The sequence below is a fragment of the Populus trichocarpa genome, chromosome 4, assembly GCF_000002775.5.
Source record: "Populus trichocarpa isolate Nisqually-1 chromosome 4, P.trichocarpa_v4.1, whole genome shotgun sequence".
Classification (NCBI taxonomy): Eukaryota; Viridiplantae; Streptophyta; class Magnoliopsida; order Malpighiales; family Salicaceae; genus Populus; species Populus trichocarpa.
The window spans coordinates 20,753,910-20,767,664 of record NC_037288.2 but is presented as its reverse complement, the minus strand read 5'-3'; the positions used below and the strand labels follow the sequence as shown (position 1 = coordinate 20,767,664).

At 35.7% G+C, this 13,755-nt stretch overlaps 2 protein-coding genes across 4 annotated transcripts; one reads left to right on the top strand and one right to left on the bottom strand.

The window, feature by feature from the left end:
• Positions 1 to 3,809: 3,809 nt before the first annotated feature.
• LOC18098043 (BTB/POZ and MATH domain-containing protein 4) lies at positions 3,810 to 8,974 on the bottom strand. Its single transcript, XM_006384662.3, has 4 exons — positions 8,480 to 8,974; positions 5,471 to 5,816; positions 5,087 to 5,366; positions 3,810 to 4,496 (listed from the first exon to the last, which is right to left on the bottom strand). The coding sequence occupies exons 1-4, from the start codon at positions 8,857 to 8,859 to the stop codon at positions 4,309 to 4,311; spliced, it is 1,194 nt and encodes a 397-aa protein (XP_006384724.1). The 5' UTR covers positions 8,860 to 8,974; the 3' UTR covers positions 3,810 to 4,308.
• A 3,438-nt stretch (positions 8,975 to 12,412) lies between these two features.
• Positions 12,413 to 13,715, top strand: LOC18098041 (ubiquitin). 3 transcript variants are annotated; one of them, XM_024598955.2, is made up of 5 exons: positions 12,413 to 12,556; positions 12,685 to 12,771; positions 12,881 to 13,001; positions 13,327 to 13,393; positions 13,499 to 13,715. In XM_024598955.2, the coding sequence occupies exons 1-5, from the start codon at positions 12,454 to 12,456 to the stop codon at positions 13,526 to 13,528; spliced, it is 408 nt and encodes a 135-aa protein (XP_024454723.1). In that variant the 5' UTR covers positions 12,413 to 12,453; the 3' UTR covers positions 13,529 to 13,715. The 3 variants fall into 3 exon arrangements, with proteins under 3 accessions (XP_024454723.1, XP_024454724.1, XP_006384722.2); XM_024598956.2 differs by lacking the exon at positions 13,327 to 13,393; XM_006384660.3 differs by lacking the exons at positions 13,327 to 13,393; positions 13,499 to 13,715 and adding an exon at positions 13,135 to 13,319.
• Positions 13,716 to 13,755: the final 40 nt, after the last annotated feature.

Here is a 13,755-nt window from a genome sequence, read left to right as displayed (position 1 = left end):
AAATGTTCCTTTCTCATCCTTATATTTTGACATGTGCAATTAGTGTCCCTTATAGTTTCTAAAAAGTTCCTAATGGAAAATACACCTTCTTTAATTATTATTTTTTCATTTTTATTAATTAAAAAAAGAATTGGAGAAGAAAATTGGAAACAAACACGATTTATAGGATTGAAATCTTCTCTTGGTCATTCACCAACTATATTTCTCTTACAAATACAAGTATGATTTTTAACTTGAGGTTTCATTGCTCTCATTTGAGCTATCATCAGTCTCTACTTGTCTTGGAGACTCTTCTGGTTTGCTGGGAGCTTCGACAGTGGCAAGCTTCGAGACAAGAAACATGGCCAGATGAGTATCCCCTGCAATAAAAGAACGCAGACATAAGCAAATGATAGTAGAACTTCAGAAATTCAGACATTGAACCATTGTGTACCTACAAGAAGAGTTTTCAAATCATTTCTCAAAATCTTAACAGCACCATTTGGACAAACATTCTACGATGTCTGCAAGAAACCAAAACTTTTCTTCATCAGCTTGAAAATAATAAGTCGTAGCAATCTAGAGTATGAATTTGTTCCCTACTCTATCAAGTGATATGATTTCTTTGGGGGCGTCTGGTATGATGGACAAGACGGGACAAATGGAAATGGATTAGAAATGCATGCATCTTGCCCCTTAGAAAGTCAACTTCTCTAGCAAAATCTTAACAAAAAATGAAAATGAACAAAAAGTTAGATCCATAAGAATTTCTTATTGGATTGTTTTCTAGCACATGGTATCCTATGCAAGTTCATGAGTTCAACAGCTTTCTGGAGTACTCTTTCAATTTCTTGTCTAAATCTCAATGGAATTATTACTGGTGTCCTGATAAAAGATGACACTGCATGCAACGAAATCGGTAAGAATCCGAAAGCAATCAACTTCAATTAGGGTCTAGAGAACAAAAATACTGCAGCATAATAATTATGCAGAAAATGGGGGAAAATGATATTTCTAGTTAGACTTAGTACCAAATGTGATACGACTTCCAGGCGATACACTGACAGCAGCTCCAGGAGTCCAGGTCTCAGCCGTTTCTCATCGATGAATGTTCCATTATTACTGTCCAAATCTGTGACCACAAGTGTTCCTCCCTTTTTCTGAATGCGGGCGTGTAGAGCAGACACTGTCAAATGTGGAAAGCAAATATTTAAATTGAAAGCTCCTGTTTACTTATGCAATAAACATGGCATTGACAAGGTAATTCAAATCATACCTGTTGCAACTGGAATCACCATGTCTGCCTTTTCGGTAACCTCACTCTAGAACGATGCCTAAAAGGTCTTGCTAATTGGTGTATATTTGAGTAAAACTGAATTATCATGAACAGGTGATTGAAACACTCACAGAAGCAATTTCAAATGCATCTGGCATTTTAACCTTGAATCCTATGTGCCTTGAATCCCCATCACCTACCCTTTTACAGATAGACCAATGTAAGAGGCATCATTAATTTATATTTGATTGATGCAATACAATCAAAGTGAATTTTAGTATGAATCTTTGTAGCAAAAACACCAAGAAAATAGAAGTAATATGTAATTTAAAAAATATACTACAGTTCCTAAAAGAACCAAGCAATGAAGAAATTATCTTATATCATTACTTCACTTATGCCTCCTTGTCTTCCATTTTTCCTATTTTCAAATTCTTCTTCCTTTGAAAACTAATCAGAGAACATGACAGAACTTCATGGCCCCCATGCTCCAATTTTGAAGCAACATCAAGTTTGATTCAGATTAAGCAGTAATTTGCCTCTCTTTTGATTAAGCAACAAACTTTGCAATGCATGATCAATAATTTCAACTTAAATTTTATTTATTTTCTGGACAAGAAAGTTCATCAATGTTACTAACCAACAGGTTCAAGAAGCCATCTTTCTTCAACACTAGTCAATGTGCTTTCAGTCCCAGAAGCATGCACGAAACCAAAACCCCTCTGCTTCTTTGCTTTAATCCCAACACCTTGTAGATTTGAGAAAAAATCCTTAGGGGACTGAAATGTGATTGAATTATGAGCAAGAAGCGAGACTTTCGAATGAAAGATGGGAAAGTGACTGTGTAGTTATGTCTATTTGGTGCAAAATCTGGCCAACTCTATGACACTACACAAATTAGCTATTGCTTTTCATGTTGGTGTAGATAAAGAGGTTTTGAGCTGCATGTGGCAACCATTTAATGCCAAGACAGATGTGGATAATCAAATCTTGATTTCCTTGTAATTAATTCTATCTTTTTACTTCTCTCATGCATATTCTATTTTTTAGAAACATTTATCCTAGGAACTTCTTTTCCAGATCCTGCCTTGTTCAAAAATCAAAACTTTAAAGATGCCTAACAACAATAAATTATTAGTATTTAAGAAATAATTAAAGATACTAATATTTTTAAAAAATAATTTTGTTAATTGAGAACCAATCATCTCTAGCAAACATATTTTGAACGTCTTGAATTTATAAATTAATGCTATTGGATGTTTCAAGTGTGTGTGGATTTCCCTTGATCTCTCCAATATCCAGAAAAAACTAGACAGTCACTTCTTCAGATTCATGCAGGCCCTTAGATTGCAATAAAAACCATGCCTTCTTATGGGAATTGCATGAGTTTGCAGCAGTGATACACCCTCACATCCTTTTCAGACTTGGAGTGGAGGAAGCTCCATTAAGTTATACACCTACACCTCAGAAACTTCTAAAAAAACCCTAACACTATTAATTAATTTCGTGATCTTTTATTGCTCTATATATGAACATTTATCACGGCATTTGTTCGAATTGATTTTTTTAGATTTCACTCTTAACACATGCATGCATGGAAGTGGGAATTGAAAAGATAGAAACAAGATTTAGGCATGGCAATATCTCCAAAAGAGATTGACCAGTAAATTATTAGGCAGGAACCTTGAGCTCTTATACAGTTGCTAGGATTCCTGGCCTAGGCTGGTAGGACAGAAAGATCTTGCTAATTATAACATCTCCTTCAATCAATTCCAATTCCTATCTCTAATTTACCCCCACACTATCTTTATTCACTTTAACACTTGGCCTTTTAGCAGTGTCTAATAAACCATCATCAACATTTACAGAGGATTCATCATCAGCTACTTGTACATTATTCCTCCTTCTCTTGGTTCTTTTAGATCTAGGATTTCTTATATTGAGCTTTTTGTGCCAAGTCAACATGCTAAGAACCTTACCACACATAGAGCATGACCTGCAGCAGATCATTAAATAAAACCATACAGACAATTAGAAATTAATTGCCTTTATGTATATAACCATGATAATGAGAACCTGTGAAATTATACTTACAAGAAATCTCCTTCGCGTAAGGTCTGGCACTTTATGGCACAGTGAGTGCACCAAAGCATTGTGGACATGGCTAAATCTAATGAACAGAAAAAAACTGAATTTCTTATGTGGGTAGGAGAAAAATCAACGAAAACCCAGTCTCATTCCAGAGTTTTTGGTATGTTGTACGGTGTGATTTCTTGGGGTACAAGGAATATATAGGAGTCTTAATTCCTTGGGGAGGAAGGACTACTTGATCACCGACTATGATTTTTTCTGAGAAGATACTCTTACAATATATTAGACATGGGCCATGTATCCTTGAGAGTGAGTTCTTCGCATGTTTATGATGGGCTGGGCTGATTTTTGTCTATCGGGCCTCAACCGGGTATGATGACAGTCTTGAAAGATTTTTTCTGTCCAAGTGTGAAGGGAAAATAGTGTTTGTGATAACAGGATCCTAGCTAATTATTCCTCTCAATTCCATGAAATATTTTCTTCATTAGGGTTTTTAACAGGCATTCAACATCATCTAACAAATCCATAAATAAAACAATTTCACTCAAATTGTTTAAGAAACCCTACTTAACAGTGACAACAGGTCACTTTAGAATCTCTCCAATCACTCAAGAGGTGAAATAAATCTATTCAACAGACTTGGACACCAAATCCACCTGAACTGCTGTTGCTTGAGACACAGAAAACTGAAGAGAACTGAAAGGAAAGGGGATTTAAAGTAAAGAAGACTCTCTCTCCGTATGAGAAACTCACAGTTTGTTAGCATGTTACAAGGGAAAAGGAGAATTTCACAAGGCATATTCCATACCTCCTCAAAACAACACACCCCCACAATGCAACACCAGTTCGAACTGAAAAAACGTGGCAGGCCCTACTACTATGTTACACATTTTGTTCTTTTTCTATCCTGCGTTTTGTCTGTCACCACCCTCATTTACAAAGATCAGCTGGATGTTCACATACTAGGTTCTTTGTCTAACCCTTCGGCCATTGGTGTCACCGCCATCTGAAAGTTGGGCCCATACACTCCGCGACTTTCCACCTCCACTGCTGCAATCCTCCTCACAACCTGCCACTGTCTTCAGTAACTCTGATTGCAGTAACGGGCAGTTCTCCTTGAGGTTGGCAAAGCCATCTGACAGCATTACAGCTGCAGTAATGATGCCCAAAAGAGAATAAGAAAACAGTATCATGCACCAACAATCCATTACATATTGAACATTGAGCGTATACAGAAATATATACTGTACAGCAGTTGTTAAAAGCAGCAATTTACATTATGTAATGCTGTTAAGTTTCAAGTGATTTAGAAATGTTATTCATGTCATAAAAACCCTGACACACTTCCCTGGCGGGAACATCTTCTATCTAAATACCACATCAATTACCGTCATGGGAGAATTAATGGTCAGTGAGGAATTGTATTAGGCGAGATGCATGAGTTTAAAACACCATTGCCTGGCTACACAGATGTATGAAGTGAAACATAAATGCCATGGCAGTTAAATTTATGCACTCCAAAGCTACATCCAACACGGAGGCCCTTCTCCTACCACCACCAAGTGATAATTGTGCACAAATTTATGCAGAGGACTTATTTCTTTACTGATCTTCACCTCCAGATTTCACCATGGTCCTTAGCCTATCCCCTCATTTGACAACTGTGTTTATTTTGACAGCCATGCAATTCTCAATATAATGACAGCTACAAGAAATTACAAAGGGGAAACTAAAAATTACCTGCAAGGTTTTCAGCAGCAAATTTTAGGCAAACAGCTTTTAACTCTGTTGCATGATGACAGTCAGCCATGGTAAGGATGCTGGCAACAGAGTTCACAGATATATCCTTGCAGAGATGAGACCCACACATCAGTTTGAGTCTGTCCAGACCATACCTGTCTGCCGCAGCTAACAACTTTGTTGTTAATGTTTCAGATATGGAGGAGACAAGAGATGAGCTGGACGTCACCATGTTCACATCTTCAGTGAGAGTATCTCGGTAAACAAAGTGCAGCATAGCCTGTAGGGAATCACATAAGAAAAAAAATAAAGAAACACAAACCAACAAGAACACAAATCCTGACCCAAAATGCTTTTATAAGGCACAATCTTAGGGGTTATCACCTTGAAAACCTTTGGTTCTAGATCAGAAATGACAATCTCTTTTTCATCTTTCTCTACGCCATCAAAAAACTTGGATCGGAAAAAAGGAGATCGGGCAGACAGCACCAACTTATGAGCATGAAATTTTTCCCCTGCCACATTAAAAATAACATCTGAACCTTCCATATTATCGAGCATCATGCCAAAATGAGCTCCTATATCAGACTCTGGAACCTGAATTGAGTTTAACTGCGAACAATCTGTTGCAGAAACCACTACTCCAACAGTACAATTGATTTTCAAGCAATCATCCTTAAGGTAATCCGACGTTTCAAGCATTGCCCGTCTGAAAAATCGCTTGTATCCCCTGTAATAAAGCAAACAGGACAGTATTAACATCCAAGTCCAAAAGTTGCTATTGAATCATAAATAAGGACCTCACCTGACTCGTGTGTGTGTGTGTGTGTGTGTGTGAAGTTAGGAAAACTGGGAGATTGAAATTAAAATATATCGAACTTTTTACATATCAACATCAAGGTGAAGGAGGCAAACATACAATGGATATAAAAGAGACAAAGCAGGAGAAGAGAATAAAAACTAAGGGGGCAGTTGAATAAAATGAATCAAAACTTTCTGCTAAAAGGCGCCATGCAAAAGATTTGTCCTGCAACAGCAGAGACATGAGCTAAATTGAAATGTTTGTTCATTTGCTACTCGCAACTTTAATTTATAAATATTGATCACTCACGATTGTCCAACAATAAAATCAAAATCTTTATGAGCAACACAATGAGACTGAAGTCACCCTTTTCTCAGTTCTTTGTAGCCTGATACAGTCAGCGTTGGGTTTTTTTTCCACCAGTAATGATTGATAGTTAGTAAAAACTCCATAAAGAAAATCCACCCTCAGCTTTTCAAAGACCTCCGATGCATTCCCCACATGTTAACAGGCACTGCCATAGGATAAGAAGCCACATGAGCCAATTGGCTATTGGTTCCTCAAAGTGTGAATCAGAGATATAGTTCAATTGATCATACACAGAGAATCCAAAGAAATTTGAGTGCTCAGCAACTAATTTCTAAATCAATCAAGAAAAGAGTGTCAACTCAGGCACAACATTATAAAATTTAACCAAGTTGGCAGTGATGAGAAGTTGATCTACAAACCTTAGGACACTTGGATTGAACTTGTCAATCTTATGTGCATTACACTCCAGCAAAAATGATAATAGATATACAATTGAAATTGAAAAGGAAGCTGGATGAAATCTTCAAAAATTTTATCATGTGAACTTAACCCTTGAGTTAACGCAAGCAGGAAGTTGACATAAATACAGAAGAAACAAAATAAAACAACAGCCATGAATACAGCAAAAGCTATGTAAAATCATACTAGAAAGCATGAATAGAACCCTAGTACTCTAAAGATGCAAACTCTGGTGTTTTCTTTCTGTTCCTGACAAGTAACTAACCTTCAACGCCTATTCACAGAAAGTATACATAAAGAAAGTGGAACACTCTGAAGAGAAATATTTATCAAAGGAATGAAAACCATTAAAGAAAACGAAAACAAAAAGATGAAAGGGAAAAAAAGCAGGATGCAGGAAACTAGATGCTAAGATTGACCAGGTACAAGAGCTTCAATATGTTAAGAGTAGAACATATAATAGGAGGTCTAGAAAACTTATATTAAGATGCACAGTACAAATTTTACATACACATAGTGGAATAACATCCCAAGTTTAAGGAGCCCTTCTTTACCAAACCATCAATTCCAAACCTCCAGCAACTGAAAACTGCTTCCATTTTGAATTGTACAAGTTCATGAATCTTTGCATGGCAAATATTAACATAGATCCAGTAAAGTCTACAACACCCTAAAACTTCAGAAGACTTGAGCAGCATTTAACATTCTTCATTATCTGGTGTGTACTTTCCATACTTAAGAGTGGTTTCTATAAAAGGCAAACTAATCACACTGTTGTTACAGCAGTAGTGGGGGTCATTTCAATTTTAACATGAGTCCATAACTGATATGGCCTCTAGGATTTGAAGAAGAATAGACAAAATCACAGTGATTAAGTATACCTTAAAGATGAATGGAGGGAAGAACAGATTCTGCATTACAAACATAATCCCTTCCAAAATGGAGGGAAGTTCCAATTCAATAGAATCAGAACTAAACTGAATAAAGAGCTCATTAAAGGTAGGTTTATTCAATTCAAAGAACACCATCAAGCTCTAGAATAAAACAGCAAACTTGTAGGAATTACCCCTGTAGCTCTATCCTACAAGACAAAAATCCACTCCACAGAAAAAGAAATTGTACACATCATATGATGTCCAATTGACCAATAGCACAACTTTAACCATGGATAACTAATACAAACACCAGTTAGACCAAAATGCAGTCAATATGCACCCCATAATATCACCTTAACAAAATGCTTCAAGATTTCCAAACGTGTACAGAAAAAATACAAGCTAAAGACATCAGAGCGATATCTTATTTCTCTTCTCTTCCTAATTAAATAGCCCAATCAAGTACCAAAGCAATTCAACATCAACAACACCTAATATATCAATTCAGCATTTCTATACAGAAATTTTTCATCAAACTACCTCTAGAATCAACCTATCAAACACGTAACATAACGACACACCATTTTAACCAAATAACACAATCCAACGAACAACCAATTTTTAACATCAAGAACAACTTGCACACCACAATGCCTCTCAACCATCGTCACACATAAGCTAATCACACTAAAAACAATAACCCATCTAATAGAATCCAACCCTCACAAAAACCAGTCAAACACATACCCAGAAAAACCCCATCATCTACATTAACAAAAAGAACCACTCTTTCCAGCACAAAATCAAACCTCCACACGCCATCACAACAATCAACAGAAATTTACCCTCACGCAGCCCAATTACAACTAACGAACAAATCAAACACGCAGACACGAAAAACAAAACACCCACATAGAAAAAAACTAAAAAAGGAACCAAATGTATTACCACATGCTGCCACGATACTTGAGCGTATAAGGCCCACTCTCAAGCGACCGATCAAAATGACTATGAACTTTATGTTTCCCTTTACCACTTTGATCAACAAGCGTCAATTCAAACAAAGCCCTAACATCCGTCCCTTCGCTAGCCAACGCGATAAAAACCGAAACATGAGCTGAACTATCCTCCGGATTTTTACCATCGGGGTAAAAGTAAATCGCCCATTGATACCCTCCCACCGTAAAATTATCGCTCGCGATGTGCTTGCCTACTCCCATTCCTTTCGCTAGCGAGTACCCTTGGATTACGAACTTGTGCGAGCCATTTACCGTTTCGGTTACGGACCGGGAGGAGGTTGGCGAGACTAGTGGGTTCGGTTCGGTCATCTTAAGAGACTATGATTCATGGAATTAGGGTTTTTTGGTTGTGATTGCAGAGAATGAATGGGGATTTTACAAGGTGGGAGGATAGTCTAGAGCCTAGCTCAGGGGATAATATTAATGGGGGGTGGAGGAAATGACCGTGGTGGGCTTGAGGAAGGGGTGGGTTTTGATGACGTGGTGGTTGTTTATTGGATGGGTTGAGAAGTTTGGAGGTTGGTGGTAAGAAAGTGGAAAGGTTTGTTTTTTGTTAATGGGTACCGTTCCGCATGTGTTTAGCGGCGGTGATTGGTTTTTAAAATATTATTAATTTAGAAATATATTAAAATAATATTTTTTTTTATAAAATATTTATATTAAAATAATTTAAAAATATTAAAAAAAATAATTTTTAACAAACAAGGTTGAATTTCAATTTCTAACGGGGAAGTGGGATTTCTAGATGAAGATGATTGATGGTGTTCCAAAATGCATCATGTAGAGTTGTTGCCCTTCCCTTTGGATTGATTAGATTATGATGTATTAGAGATTATAATAATGATTGTTTTTTAAAATATTTTATTTTTATTTTGTTGTTTTTTAAAAACACTGTATTTCGTAAAATTTGTTATTTTTAAGTATTATAATTATCTTTTCACGCTAAAATATTAAATGTTGTATTTTTAAAGCGTAATAAGACAAAAATACGTTATTATCTGGCTTAACTGATCGACTAGTACATAATAATTAGTGAAATTGGTTGATTAATTCCAAAAATAATAAAGAAAATTTTAAAATTGTCAAAACCGGGGGCCTCAGTGAGATTTTTTATATCTAAAGATCTAATGGTCCGCGTTGCGACGTAGTGACTACTATAAGAAAAACAGCATCTAAAAACTCCTATAAATATTTGAGCATGATTCAACGGTCGGATCAAAAGTAATAACTCTTCTGATCTGTTATTCTAGTTTGACACAATCAGACCTTCTCTTAGGCCTAAATCTATTTTATTGGTCAAAAAATATATCTGCTAGGTCATCCGTATAATATATTTGGGACAAATCCTTATTTAGTTATGACAAATCTATACCTGATTACTCAAAATCACCCATTACCACAAGTTGAACAAAATAATTGAATTTTTACTTTGTAGCACCTCAAAAGCGTGACATTTGGTAAAATATTATATTTTTACTTTGTTGCTTTTTAAAAACACCGTATTTAGTAAAATTTGTTATTCTTAAGTATCATAATTATCTTTTCACGCTAAAATATTAAATGTTGCATTTCTAAAGCGTAATAAGACAAAAATACGTTATCATCTGGCTTAACTGATCGACTAGTACATAATGGTTAGTGAAATTGGTTGATTGATTCCAAAAATAATAAAGAAAATTTTAAAATTGTCAAAACCGGGAGGTCTCAATGAGATTTTTTATATCTAAAGATCTAATGATTCGCGTTGCGACACAGTGACTACTATAAGAAAAACGACATCTAAAAACTCCTATAAATATTTGAGCATGATTCAACAGTCGGATCAAAAGTAATAACTCTTCTGATCTGTTATTCTAGTTTGACATGATCAAACCTCCTCTTAGGCCTAAATCTATTTCATTGGTCAAAAAATGTATATGTTAGGTCATTCATATAATATATTTGGGATAAATCCTCATTTAATTATGACAAATCCATACATGACTACTCAGAATCATCCATTACCACAAGCTGAACAAAATAATTGAATTTTTACTTTGTAGCACTTCAAAAGCATGACATTTAGTAAATGCTATGCTTCTGAAGCGCAAAAGAGTGAAAATGTGTTATTTCATCAAATTATTTTCAAACGGTGTTATCCCATCATTTTTTTATGATCAATGTGCTAATTTGACAAAAAAACTTTTAACGGTTATATTAAAAAAAATTTATTGTGGTTTTAAAAAATATTTATAATTAAAATTGTTGCAAGATAAATTTTTACATATCTTTATAAATAAAAATATATCTGCATAAATAAATAAAATATTATTTTAGCTTTTACAAATGAAACACTTAATTATTTTAGTATCTTTTGATTATTCGATATAAACTATCACAGTAACAAATATTCTCTTAATATGTACGATAAAATGTTCAGAGTAGCTGTTCTAACAGTGAGTGATACCGTTGCATCAGGGGCTGGGCCTGATCAAAGGTGTGGTATCAGTTGTTGCTTCTTCTTTTTTCTAACATTTTAGCATCACCCGCACAGAAGCTTTCATACTTTCTTGATAGACTGATCAGTACCATTGATAGTTTCCTTGCCACCTCAAAACATACCATTAAAATATGATGATTTGCATTGTTTGATTTCTGTGACTGAACCTCTATTCAAGCTGCTTGTGGTAGTTTCGTTACTTTATTTAAAATCCAATATTTCAAGGTAATATACGTGTACGTCAAATCAAAGTTCATGGCATTCTGTCTTGTTTCCGTGTGTCTGCACAATTAATTTCTATTTCTATGTTCCTGATTGTATCCAAGCTCTGAAAGAAAATAAGCTAAAAAATGTTTGGAAATTTGCAGCGGCCCTAGGGCAGTGTCAGTCTCTGAAATTCCTCATCAGAAAAACTAGGCGGAGCAAGAGTAGTTTTGACAGCTGTTGTCTCAGATGATGTGAGCAAACTCAAGGCTGTTCTGCAGAAATGGAGTTATAATGATAGAATGGATCTCATTCTTGACTTGAATGCAACATTGCAATATTTTCTTTTACCTTTTTCTTTCTTCCTCTCCAGCATTTTCCCCTTCTGTACGTAATGTTATATTAATTACTGAAGGTGGAACTGGCTTTACCCCAGGAGATGTGACTCCTGAAGCTACCAAGGAGCTGATTGAGAAGGAAACACCTGGCCTTCTTTTTGTCATGATCATGCATGAGAGTTTGAAGGTACCTTATCCTCAAGCGTGTTCTTCCTACAGCTCAAAGCAGGAAATTCTACACGAAACTTGGTTATAGAACTAAGCTTTGGACTACCCTAAAATGGAGAAAATTACAATAATGTTTACACGAGGAAATATCGAGATTGAGTTTGCTTTTGAATCCAGTTAAGAGTTAATTTAGGCAAGTCCAGATAACTGGATGGGTAAAACCATGATTGAATTGACACTATCAAACTTAGATGAGATAATGTCAGGTCAACTTTAATAATTTTTAAAATTTTTGTTTAAAATAATATCATTTTTCTTTGATGTTTCAAACATCTACGTTTCATTTGTTTTTAAATAAACAATATCATTTGGAACAGATCCGGATTACCAACTAAATCATGAATGAAAACCTGCAAATCAAACCCTGGGTCAGGTATAATAATTTATTTTTCCAAGACAAATAATTCTACGTTATAGCTAATTGTGTAATTTGCCATAGCTCATAAAATAATTGCCTAGTTATAAGCAGGAACTACCAGTTACTTGGTTCGCAAGTTACTGGCCACATCCTAAACTTGGTTCGCAAGTAATTAGCAAAAACGCTAACTTGATTCGCAAGTAACTAGCAAATTACTAAGACTATATATATACCCGCATGCACATATTATATAGCAGTAAACAGTTGGAGAAGTAGGCCAAGGAGAGAAAGGAAAGATGCAGATATTTGTGAAAACCCTAACTGGGAAGACTATTACTCTCGAGGTTGAGAGTAGTTACACAGTTGACAATGTCAAGGCCAAAATCCAAGACAAGGAAGGTAACCCTTTTTTGTTCTTCCTTTTTCATATCATATCATATGCTTTCGTTGTTCTTTTTAACTAAGGTTGCCAAAGAAAACTGTGTGTGTAGATGGTCTAAATTTACATGGTGATTAATGTTGAATAGGAATTCCGCCGGAACAACAGAGGTTGATTTTTGCTGGAAAGCAACTTGAAGATAGCCGTACCTTAGCTAGTTACGATATCCAGAAAGGTTTGTTTCTCATTGTTCGTCAGAAAAATGCGAAGGGCTTCTGGTTTTTTGCAGTGATAGATTTTGTGAAAGGTTTTATTGATTGATCGTAGTTGGTGTTGTTGTTTAGAATCCACACTTCATCTAGTCTTGAGGCTTAGGGGAGGAAAAGGAGCTCCTAGCATGAAAATTGAGCCCTCCCTGAGGGAACTAGCTCGTAAATTCAATCAATACAAGCTGATTTGCCGCAGGTACACCTTCTGTCTTATCCTCGATGTTTAATATCCTAGAACTGATTAATGAACTCTTAGCTAGTGGGGCATACACATTGATTGACAAATTCTTGATTTAGAAAGTTAATATCATGCATGGATGGCCGTGTAGATTTTGTTTCATAGCCGGTTGAGATGCATTCCAAGAGTATAATCATCCCTTTTAAGATCACATTAACAGCTTATTTAAGCTAAACTCTCTGGATTAATTAAGGATCAAGAAAGTAATCCAACATGGACAGACTTGTGATCTAGCAAACCAGTACTGAATGTTTTTTAGCTTAGTACTGTTTTGGCTTGCTAGATGTTATTCTCGTCTGCCTCCCAGAGCTAAGAACTGCAGGAAGAAGAAGTGTGGCCATAGCAATGAGGTTATGATCAATTGTTTTTGCTTGATTTTCCATTATTTTCTTGTTTTGATTTCATTGTGCTGTGAGGACATGCTCTGATATCTTGTATTTTCTCTTTGCATGCAGCTGAGGCCTAAGAAGTTACCCCAGGGCTAATTAAATATGATCGTTTTGAAATTCAGGCCTTCTAGTTTCTACAGTAAAATGCCCCAGTCGAGATGCCTGCTTGCTGTTGAGCATTAATAACATTCAAACCTGTTATGGATTGAAATTTAGCTGTTTATCTATGTACTTTTGCGATCTAGCAACATAAAAATGGATCTAATTGAAAATATTTAGTACACATTGAGGACGAAATTGATGGACGCCAGGCAACTGGTGAA

Excerpts from the sequence above, each read along its gene's own strand:
- LOC18098041 (XM_024598955.2), top strand. The coding sequence starts at position 12,454 with ATGCAGATATTTGTGAAAACCCTAACTGGGAAGACTATTACTCTCGAG. Across the intron at positions 12,557-12,684 it reads CAAAATCCAAGACAAGGAAG|GAATTCCGCCGGAACAACAG; the intron begins GTAACCCTTTTT and ends AATGTTGAATAG. Across the intron at positions 13,394-13,498 it reads AGTGTGGCCATAGCAATGAG|CTGAGGCCTAAGAAGTTACC; the intron begins GTTATGATCAAT and ends CTTTGCATGCAG.
- LOC18098043 (XM_006384662.3), bottom strand. The coding sequence starts at position 8,859 with ATGACCGAACCGAACCCACTAGTCTCGCCAACCTCCTCCCGGTCCGTA. Across the intron at positions 5,367-5,470 it reads TAGAACCAAAGGTTTTCAAG|GCTATGCTGCACTTTGTTTA; the intron begins GTGATAACCCCT and ends GATTCCCTACAG. Across the intron at positions 4,497-5,086 it reads TGCTGCTGAAAACCTTGCAG|CTGTAATGCTGTCAGATGGC; the intron begins GTAATTTTTAGT and ends TCATTACTGCAG.